The sequence below is a fragment of the Lygodium microphyllum genome, chromosome 24 (assembly GCF_053477565.2).
Source record: "Lygodium microphyllum isolate KBCC chromosome 24, Lygodium_microphyllum_v1.1.10, whole genome shotgun sequence".
NCBI lineage: Eukaryota > Viridiplantae > Streptophyta > Polypodiopsida > Schizaeales > Lygodiaceae > Lygodium > Lygodium microphyllum.
The window spans coordinates 109,112,442-109,123,156 of NC_141158.1; the positions used below are offsets into that span (position 1 = coordinate 109,112,442).

Below are 10,715 nucleotides of genomic sequence, written 5' to 3' on the forward strand. Positions count from 1 at the left end.
CATGTATACGACTCAGTTTTGGTACTGAATAAGTTGATGGTCACTAACAGTCTACAGTTTACCAACTGTATGTATGCATGTGGGAGCTTTCGCTCAACCGCCAAGACCCACGGACCGCTTATTGTTCAAACGTTCCAAGCCGAGCACTAATGGCTACCTCTCACATAGTCGACACGCCATCCATATCTATGGGTGTAGTGAGCTTACCTCCATGCCGATCGAGTTACCTCCTCTCCCGCGCACTGCGGTAGCTCCATGATCCAAGTGCAAGCTTCAAGCAAGCTCCATCCTCAAGCTCCATGCTCCAAGCTCCATAGCCGCGAGCAAGACAAGAGAAGAGAAGAAGAGAGGGGAAGATGGAGAGCTTCTCCTCCCCGGTCCCTCACTCTGCGTACAAAAGTGTGTAGGCAGACTGCTGAAAACTCGGCTATAAATAGCCAGAATCTGGGCGATCATAAATGGCAGGTCGGCTGCATTAAATGCAGCCGACTGTACTGGTACAGGTCGGACTGCCACATGGCAGTCCGACTGTACGGCCAGTCTCTGATCCGCTAACACATCCAAGCACAGACCGAGCTTAATCATATGATGCTTATGGCAGACTCGATGCAACAACTGAAACCGGCCTGTTCACTGGGAAGGGGAGTAGTGTACAACCAAAAAACTATAAATGCTTTCACCCAATTCACAGTCGCCCACTTTACCTGAACTTAAAGACACAGAATCAAGAAGAAAAACAGGAAGCTAGAATGCTCCTATTGCCCACAGACACCCTGTTGGCCCCTAAGTTAGGCGCCCTTTGCAGTATTTCTTTATTTTTAAAAGTGACAAAGTAGAATGGGCTGTCTTTCATCTATTCTAGGTGAAATTTGACAGCATAACAGTACAATTACTGACCCAAATCAAGTTGACCAGGAGGGGAAACTCTGCCCAAGACTGAATCTTCTGGTTGGAGTGCAGAATTGACAATTTCAGTCTGCTGTAATTACTGGTTCAGACCTGTTCTGAAACCTGTTTACAACTCATACTATTCCCTGTACTACTCAGCCCACTGTAATTATTGGTTCAGACCTGTTCTGGCACCTATTCTCAGCTCATATTGTTCCCTGCACTGTCCTGCATCATCTGGGCCAAATGCCCCTTGATTCTGGCATCAATTGGGCTCTGAAATAGCCTCTCAACAGTCCAGAATCAGAACTGATTTAGTGCTGTTTCAGACACTTGCTTGGTGAGGTTACCACCCTCACCTGTTCCTGCTTGTGGGCAGCAAACAACTGCTCCTGTTCCTGAAGAAAAGAGGCTCTTGCCTCATGCAAAAACAGCATATTCCACACAGCTGTACCTGAATCAGAAGAAAGGCCCTTGATTCTGCAGCATAACCATACTGTCAGGGAGAGAGAGAGAGAGAGAGTAGGAAGCAAGCCCAGCCCCCTGTGCATCATAGACAAGGTAGGCCAGCTCTCAAGAGCTCTCCGTCAGCAACTGTCCTTCTCAAATGAGCCCTTCTAAGCCCAAAAACTGCACGCCAGCCCTCTTTAAAGAGGTAAGTACAGCAATTTGTGCCAAGTGGCAGCACTGGAAGATATTTCCCATTCCAGCCTTCCGGTCTAAAATTCTCCATGCTCAGTGCAGAATTTGACCCCGGCACAAACCAGAGGATTGATCCTCGTGCAAAAACGAAGATAATGACGCGAACAGATTCTGGGGTCCAAAAATAGTAACTCCCTAAATTTTAGGAGTTACTTCCATTGCATCCCACTAGTCTTCTGACCATCTTTGCAGACTTTGGCTACATCCAAATTTGCAATGTAGCTCAACTGAAAGTGAATTTCCACTGATGACCCCACATGGACTAATCTCTTGGAGATTTGACCATCTTCACTTTGAACTAGTCTCTTCCAGGCTAGTTCTTCAACACACTTGTCCATATACACTTTCACAAGTCTCTTCCAAGCTTGTCAATCTACAGTGCCATCAATCTCTTCCAGCCTTCCGGTCTAAAATTCTCAATGTTCGGTGCAGAATTTGACCCCGGCACAGACCAGAGGATTGATCCTCGTGCAAACACGAAGATAATGACGCGAACAGATTCTGGGGTCCAAAAATAGTAACTCCCTAAATTTTAGGAGTTGCTTCCATTGCATCCCACTAGTCTTCTGACCATCTTTGCAAACTTTGGCTACATCCAAATTTGCAATGCAGCTCAACTGAAAGTGAATTTCCACTGATGACTCCACATGGACTAATCTCTTGGAGATTTGACCATCTTCACTTTGAACTAGTCTCTTCCAGGCTAGTTCTTCAACACACTTGTCCATATACACTTTCACAAGTCTCTTCCAGGCTTGTCAATCTACAGTGCCATCAGTCTCTTCCAGATTTGTACTGGACCTTAACTATCCAATCTTGACTCACTAGACATTCCTGTCCATTTCACATACTGGCCATGCAACTCAGGCGTTTAGATTTCAAGAGGGATCCTTCCAAAAAGAAAAACCAAATAAAATATGTAATAAAGAAATCAACAAAAATGTAATAGTTGTCACAGTCTTGTGACAACAACTAGTCGTATTGACCATTCTAGCTTTACTTGTGGATGGTAACCCAATGCATGGAAAGGATAACCACTTTCCATTTGACCCCGGTGGTAGTGCAGAGACCCACGCTTGCATGGATGACCTGTATGCTAGTGATGCTTACCATGTAGGTTATCCATTTCATCCCGGGGGTTGAAAGAAAGCTCTATCTACATCAGCACTCCCCCAGAGCAGTCCCCTCACCTTGAGGCGGCAACCTTGGCTGAAGATGACTCGATTTGGGCCTGTTTTGCAGTAGACAGCCATCTATTTTCAAACAGTTTTGGGCCTGCATTAAGTGCACCCATGCATGACCTACCTAGGCTGAAAATACCCTCAACGAGCTTCGTTTTGACATGTCACACGCCTCAATCGGAGATGCCCATAGGAAGTTATGACCAGTTTCCTCCAGCAGGCCTGTTCTGGACAGCATGCTGTCCACTGTTTGTTAGCCCCTAATTGTCAAGAATTGGAGGCCAAACTCATATGCTATCAACTTGCACATGTCATATACATCATATAACAATTCTATGCCCCAATTCCACATGAGATCTCCTTTGTAATGCTGAGCAGAGTAGTACTCTGCAAAAACCCCCCCTTTCTCTGTGAGCCATAAGTCCTCTTTTTGTTTTTGAGGGCAAAAACCTTCGGGGTCGGGATGGAATGTAAAAGAGTGGGGCTATACGGGTAGGACACGGGTTAGCATGGAAATACCCAGTTATACTGACACGGTATATAAGGTGTTGAGAGACCCAATTAGGGCATCAGTTATCAATAATCAAGTCTCTCCTTTCTCCTTCCTTCTAGCTTTCATGGCTTCCCTCCTCTTTCTCTCTCTTTTTCTGTCTTTCTCTCTCTTTTGCTAGTCTTTCTCTCTCTTCTTCTCTCATCTTCTTTCCCTTTCTCTCTCCTCTCTGCAGTCTCTCCCTTCTCTCCTTCTCTCTCCTAGGTCTCTTTCATTACATTGCAAAAGTTTGGTGTCTTCAACGCATTGTTCTTTTGCTCTTCTTTCTCCTTCCCCTTTTTTACTCTCCATATTGCATCATTTTCATCACCATTACGTGCCCTAATTCCTTGCCCTCGATGCCCCAGGATAGATTTCAAGCATGGTTTTTGGTCTTTTGTGCACGTAGGATGAAGAGGTCGCAAACTTCAATCAGAGTAAAACTGAGATTTACTATGGGATGGCGGATAGATGGCATCAAGCTTGCATCCATGGCCCATGGGGTCTACTTCTAACGGTGCTGCCTGCAGCTATGATTCCGCCCCACACTCTCCCTCCTCTATTAATTGAGTCGTTACGAACAACCACTACACTTTTAAAAACTAATTTTAAAAAAAAGAATCACTCCTCCATTTCGGCTCTCCTAACAACACTAGTTGGATTTCTCAAAAGAGTGATCTGCTCTCCTTCCTCTTCTCTCAAGACAGCGCCCTCCTCCATTTCCCTTTCTAACAGTCCTCATCCATCAAGCTACCATTTCTACTGGTTTATTAAGCAACGTAACAAAGCTACCCACAGCTTAACAAAACACACCTTTCTACTATTTTCTGAAGCTGCCATTTGTACCTTTCACCATGATTCCTATCAATGTCAAACATTCCACATCCACTATTGCCAATCAAAAAATTTATATCCAAAATCTTCCATCCAGTCCCTTTGATGCCTCAAATCTTCAATGGGAGGCACGTTCAAATCCATCATCAAAATTTGACATCCAGAACATCACGTACATTATATGGAACCGATTGGATGATTTCATATGCGGTGAATCCCAAAGAAAGGATGCTCCAACTAGATTTCGCAAGCAATTAACCTCAAAGAATGCACCAGGCAAACTTCTATGTCCAATGCTAGATAGTCATATGCAGCTTATCGGGTGTTGAATGTTATATTTTATTTTTATTCTATATCTTTTGGTGTAACTTTGGTCCGATTGATGCTCGTGATAACCCACCAGCCATGAAAATCCAAAAGAAGGCCGGCAAATGAAGGGTTGAGTCCCAAACCTATGTTGTGGGTTGTCAATGCTACTTCGTGGCTACACAACTATAACTTTGGCCCACAATTTTCCATTTGAATTATATACAATACGAGCATGTTGATGCAAAAGGAAATGTGTGTCAAGGTGCACTATACACTGGACAGTCCAATGCAAGGATGGCCTTTGCACCATGGCTGTCAGTGAGGATGAAATAATGGATCTGTGACATGCTTCACAAAGGGTATACCCCACAACAAGTTTTGCAACAACATATACACACAGTGCATAGGGGTGCCAAAGATCGTATCTTGAAGACCATAAGAGATTCTTACATTGAAGGATATTTTAAATATTTCAAGCAAGTTGGAAGCTGTCACTTTGCAAACGGACCAGGATGATGCACGCAGAGTGCACAATTGGGTCCTTATTGATAAGAGCCAAACCTTTTTTTATTAGCTCTTTGGTGAGGAAAAAGGGAATGCATTTGCGCTTGGTGTGCAAACTGATTGGCAACTAAGCGCAAACTGATTGGCAACTAGTGATGGCAAAAGTGCATGGGAACGATGGGTTGTTGGCAATGGATGCCACATTTGGAACTAACAAATATAAGGTATAGTATTAGAAAACAAATTTACACTAATTTTTATGTTCATTGAAAAAAGTTTATTAATGTTAACAAGAATGGTCTTTTGCAGTTTCATCTATACACCATCTTGGTGTTTGACACTCATCGTAATGGCGTCCCTGTTGCATGGGTCATTACATCTTCGAGCACCATGGCTAACATTCGAGCATGGATACTGGCCTTTCGAGATCGAATGTTTAATGCAAAAAAATCATAACAGCCTAATGCATTTATGGTAGATGATGCGCTTGCAGAAATACAAGCTATTAGGTAGCCATCTATAAAGCATTCCTCCATATTAATTGTCGATTTATGGCACTTTTATGTTGCATTGTGCATGGGATTGGAGGTTCGTTTGGTGGTTCATGGGATTGGAGGTTCATTATATTTTGTTATTTGCAATAGGGAGGTCTTTGGCGTGCCAATATACCTTTGCATTTGGCAAGTCCGATGGACTTGGTTAAAGAACTTGATCAAGAAGGTTTCTGATACCTCCAAACGGGCAAACATGTTTAGGGCGCTAGGCTAGATAATGAACATGCGAAGCCAAGTGCACACCAATAACGTGAATACAGAGCAAGAAGCTAGAGATCTAGTGGATGACTTTTTACATAGATACATGGAGGAGGAGGACTTCGTTGAGTACTTTAAGGACCAGTGGATGGCATCAATAGGTAATGATTTGTGACCTAGTTAATTCTTTTCCCTCTCTTATTTGCCTAATTTTATTGTTTACTTTCCAAGGAACGTGGATTCAAGCAGCTCGGAATTTGCCACACTCAAATCAAGAGACAAATGGTAGCATTGAGTCCTATCATGGGATTCTAAAATTACAATTTCTTACTGGACGTAAGACAATTCATGGTCGAAGGGTAGATTGGCTTTTACAAATGCTATTGGGCCCTTGTCATTCTTATTATTGGTATTAGGATATGTTGAAGGAGGCTAGATTCAAAAAAAAATTTAATATCTTGGATGTTGTTGCAAGCTCGGTGGAGCACGCCAAAGGAATCCCAGATGATAATGTAAGGTTATTGGATGTTGATCACAAGGTTGCCTTGGTGAAGAGCCAAAGTAGAATCGATCTGTGGCACAAAGTTGAGAATGCAAATTGTGAGTGGGCATGTTGCTCATGTGAGTGGGCCATACGTGGCAACCTTTGCAAGCACCAAGCAAAGGTGTTGATGATCAGTGGTTTAAATTTTTTCCATGTCATCAAGGCATCCATGGACTTGTACGACTTGTCCAACAACAAAGATGTACCACGTGAGTCATTATGTTGTTACTAGAAGTTTCTTGTTGTGCTTTTTAGAATCTAAGTTGCTAAGTTATTGTGATTCGAGAATTTTGATAGGTCATGGATTCTTATGCCGCATGGACCCCCCAACCGATGTTGAGGACCCGCTTCCCATGTCTCCCCGTGGGGTTGGTGCATGTACAAATAACTCTAATCTATCATTGTTAAATTGTTGCAAATCAATATTCATTGATTATTGGAGGTTTATTATTAGTCTCATCGATGACATCAAATGAGGACAAGATTGCACAAATACACCAAATTGTTGATGAGACACTCTTCCAGTGTGGTAAGTGTTGGGTATGATCAATCTTAGCTTTGACCACCTATAAATATTACAGTTGTCTTGAAATAATGTGTGCTTGGTACAAGTTGATGTGGAACTACTAGAGTTTGCTCGATGTCTTGCTCTTCAAATGGAGATGCTTGTCCAACAAGCAAAGGTGTCAAAGTCGCAACTACCACATCCACTTATTAGCTTGCAGCCTGTTGAGGATGGTTTTGGGAATTCACTAGTTAGGGCACATCCATTCTTTGAGGTAGGTTGTCGCAAGAAAGTTTTGAGGACTAAAGCACAGGTGAGGAAGCTCCCCTCTTTCCCAAAGCCTCCTAAAAAAATCAAGCTCACAATGCAAGGCAAATTACACAAGGCATGTGAGGAGGAAGAAGTAGGGAAGGCTTCAAGTTGATTGACATTTTGGTTACTTGGAACATAAGATGGACAAATCTTTTTATGACATTGACTATCAAAGAACCAAAGGGGAATGATTCTTAGCTCATTTCCACATTGACCCATTGTGCCAACATCTCTACCCTTGTGCTACATTTAACCATTTGAAGATTATTTCAATCGTATGGTTTTAGGGTCCTGTTTGGACTTACAAATATTTGACTCAAGACTAGTCATGAGTTATCTATCTCTAGAATGTGTAATTAATTGAGTTGTGTTAGAGTAATGTTCCTCTTTCAACTATTGGATTTTGATCATAAGTTTGCGATAACCTTCTTAGACATTGGAAATTACATAGTTAAATCAAGGGAAGATATTACATGCAGATTGGAAGGATTAGAGATTATGATTGTTTTGACATTCAACCAGATTTTATTTAAGATTGTTGACAATCCATTCCAAATTCACATCACAAGTTGATTAGAGGATGTTCAATTAGAATAAGTATGACATATGAATCATGAGTACACAAGTGAGGGTATTAAACTCTTGAAAGATTATAGTTATGAAATTAGAGTAAGATAATGTTAGTTTTTGAGGCAGAGAAAGGTGTAATTAAGGGAGACATTAGCATGACTTAGCAAAGTCCTAGATAAAATAGGAAAATTTATTTCTTGAGAATCGATTAGTGACTTTAAAGTATCCTTATAACCATAGCAAGATAAAGTATCTAGTTTTTGTAGGATAGCAAGGGCATAAATGAGAGGAGTAGAATGACTAGAGGATTAGGACATTTGCACGACGACGAGGTGAGTCATATCATGCTAAGCTTGTCTGGACATACTAGAGGTCGAGCAATGGCGAGTAGTGTGACATGAGAAATTTGAAATGAGGTTGACACATGATTATGATAGATCAGAAGATAAGGGCTAACTTCAACATAAATTGAAACACTTGACAACTTGAATGATGGAAGGTGAACCCGGAGTCGGGTAGACATGGGTTGTATTGATCATCTAAGATACAATAGACTAGGAGTACCCAAGTGTACAGGGGTTGTATTGATCATCTAAGATACAAATCGAATAGACTAGAGCTACCCAAGCCAACAATACTGATATAAGGAAGTACAAGACAAATTCTATTGAGATGTCAATAGCCCATGTTTAGAATGGAATTGAGGGTCATGAAAGCCTTCTAACCTCTAACATTGCTCAAGTCCCTAAAGCATCGTATCTAACATCAAAACTGACACATTGGTTTTTCAAGTGTGCATACCATACTTGAAATTCCAAAAGTATGCATGTTCTCAATCAATAAAATCATGTTGAGCTAACCCTTAATATCATCAGCACAAACTCTAATGATATAGTAAATGCTTAAATATCTAGAGTTACTAACTCTGAATCAATTAATGCTTATATTGAATGCGTACTAAAATTGCTAAACCGATACCTCAATTAGCATTGTAAACACCTCTCTCATGCAAGGACAATGTAGTAACCTAGAGAATGCACGGTTTCTCACACATTGAGAGCCAACAAGGATGTCCCAAAGAAATATATATTGCTATGGCAAAAGCCAGGAGAAGAGAGATGAAATTTGATCCAACAGTATGAGTTTCAGATCAAGCACCTGTGCATCCCTTTCCATTAGCATACTCGTCTCCCTGGTAGTCCCCGCCAAGCACGAGAAAGTGTAGCCAGGAATTGAGGAAACAACATACAACATTAACACCGTAGCTATGATTGGCAACCACCTGAATCACAAACATAGGCAGATATAGCAACTGTCAACGAGCATACAGTTACTAGCATAAAGTATCTATCATCTGCATGCATCCTGTATCAAACCCAACATATTTGATCGAATTATAAGGTGATTTGCATCTGTATATGGACAGCATGCAGATGTGAAACTGAGTTTTGGGTGAATATAAACCTGAAACTGAAACTTGCGCAGCTTGCTGGAGGTCGCAACCAACCTTGAGGGCATGTCGATGCTGGCGCTCGAGGTCGTAGAAGCGGTGACTGACTTGGGAGATGGCGCTCGAGGTCGACTGACTTGGGAGATGGCGCTCGAGGTCGTAGAAGCAGATGATCTGGGAGCTCATCCATCATGCCTAGCGGCCTCCCTCGCGGCACCACGCCAGTGATAACGAGAACGAGCAGGATGGCGTTTTGAAAACGCAATTCAACTATCTTTTTAAAAAAATTAACGTCGAAGGAACCAAAAGCCTAAAAGCCTTAAGCTTTTTAAGAAAGCCAAAAGCCAAAAGCCAAAAGCCTAATATGTGGGAGAGTACTTGTGACAACTATATAAGGAGATGAGAATGGAGAGCAAAGGGCCTTCTCCCTCAATTCGAATTGTATCTTGTGAGAGAGGTGAGACTTGTTCTTGATCACCGCTCACATAACAACGTGAATAGCCTCAGCTCGATGGATGAGAGCTCGAACGTCATCGCCCTTCTTTTTGAGTACGGCAACAGCGATGAAGAGGATGGAGAGAGAGAGAGTCGAGGACAAGGAATCAGGGTACATAACAGCGATAAAGATTATGCCAAGATGGAGAGTAAAAAAGGGGAAGGAGCAGGAAGAGCAGAAGAACAATGCGTTGAAGACAACAGACATTTGCAGTTGCCCGAAAGAAAAAGGCAGGATATGATTGACCCAGCTTTTATGCCACCTCCTACTTCAAGCAGGTGTTTGCTTGCTCTACAGGAGAAGTTCTCTACTTATCTAGAAAAAAAAGTTAAAGAATCATTGCATTTCAATAAAGTTTTGAGAAAATCACGAGGATATCGCAACCCTTATTTCATGGAACGCCTTATTGCCTATTATCAAATAGATGCAATAGGGAGCTGTTTTGACAGGTCCATTTTTGACCCAAATGACTTGGGTTCTTGTGATCTCTGTGATACACTTGACTTGGAGCCGAGCTTGGAGCTTAAACTCCAACAAGAAAGAGCAAAAAAACCCAAGAAGAAAAGTAGATGGGCCTAGAGAGAGAGAGCAAGAGAGAGAGAGAGAGTTATTGTAGCATACCAAGCTCTGTCTAGTTCAAGATTTGAATGTTCTTTATAAGCTTGCTTTCTACATAAGTTTAAGTAGATTGATAAGAATTGTGATATAATGTTTACAAGAACTTTTCTTTTTCTTTTTTAGTGGTGATGTTAAAATATATTGATAAAAGTAAAGAAAAAAGTGTGAGGTACAAAGTCACAACTCAAAAATGACACAGCCACCCATTACATACGCAATAGTGTTGGGGAGACATATGAGGGCATACTTATGAGACCTAGTTCCAAAATAATGCCCTTTGTAGGGTAAGCACTGTTTACATTTCATCCCAAGTAATAAGCATATTCTTTCGTGATTTGAAAGGTTGAGGACATAATAGAAGCTTGGGATCCACACCCACCTTTGCTTTAAGCTCATCCATAACGAATTGGGTAGCTCTCATCTCCTCTTCCACTACATTGCTTTTTCCTTTCCCTTTTTGTTCGTTTGTGGACAATTCAATTTTGAAATGGCTCATACTATTATGAACTAGCACAGTTGAG

General features: G+C 41.6%; 2 protein-coding genes across 31 annotated transcripts in view; one reads left to right on the top strand and one right to left on the bottom strand.

Moving 5' to 3' along the window:
• Positions 1-9,415, bottom strand: part of LOC148015508 (uncharacterized) — a 212,875-nt gene extending 203,460 nt beyond the window's left edge. For 7 of the 30 annotated variants that reach the window (XM_087665318.1, XM_087665335.1, XM_087665336.1 and 4 more), the window contains exons 1-2: positions 9,095-9,386; positions 8,789-8,912 (exon numbers count right to left, since the gene is read on the bottom strand). In XM_087665318.1, the coding sequence (XP_087521444.1) occupies positions 8,789-8,912; positions 9,095-9,273 (303 nt within the window). In that variant the 5' untranslated portion in view covers positions 9,274-9,386. Of the gene's footprint in view, positions 1-8,788; positions 8,913-9,094 lie in introns of all 30 variants that reach the window. The other 23 variants (XM_087665327.1, XM_087665326.1, XM_087665328.1 and 20 more) reach the window with 16 other exon arrangements.
• A 176-nt stretch (positions 9,416-9,591) lies between these two features.
• Positions 9,592-10,155, top strand: LOC148015509 (uncharacterized). Its single transcript, XM_087665218.1, has one exon. It carries the CDS (start codon positions 9,592-9,594, stop codon positions 10,153-10,155), a length of 564 nt encoding a protein of 187 aa, XP_087521344.1.
• The last annotated feature ends 560 nt before the right edge of the window (positions 10,156-10,715 follow it).

What these genes read in the sequence shown, in the direction of transcription:
- LOC148015509 (XM_087665218.1), top strand. Translation starts at nt 9,592, where the DNA reads ATGGATGAGAGCTCGAACGTCATCGCCCTTCTTTTTGAGTACGGCAAC.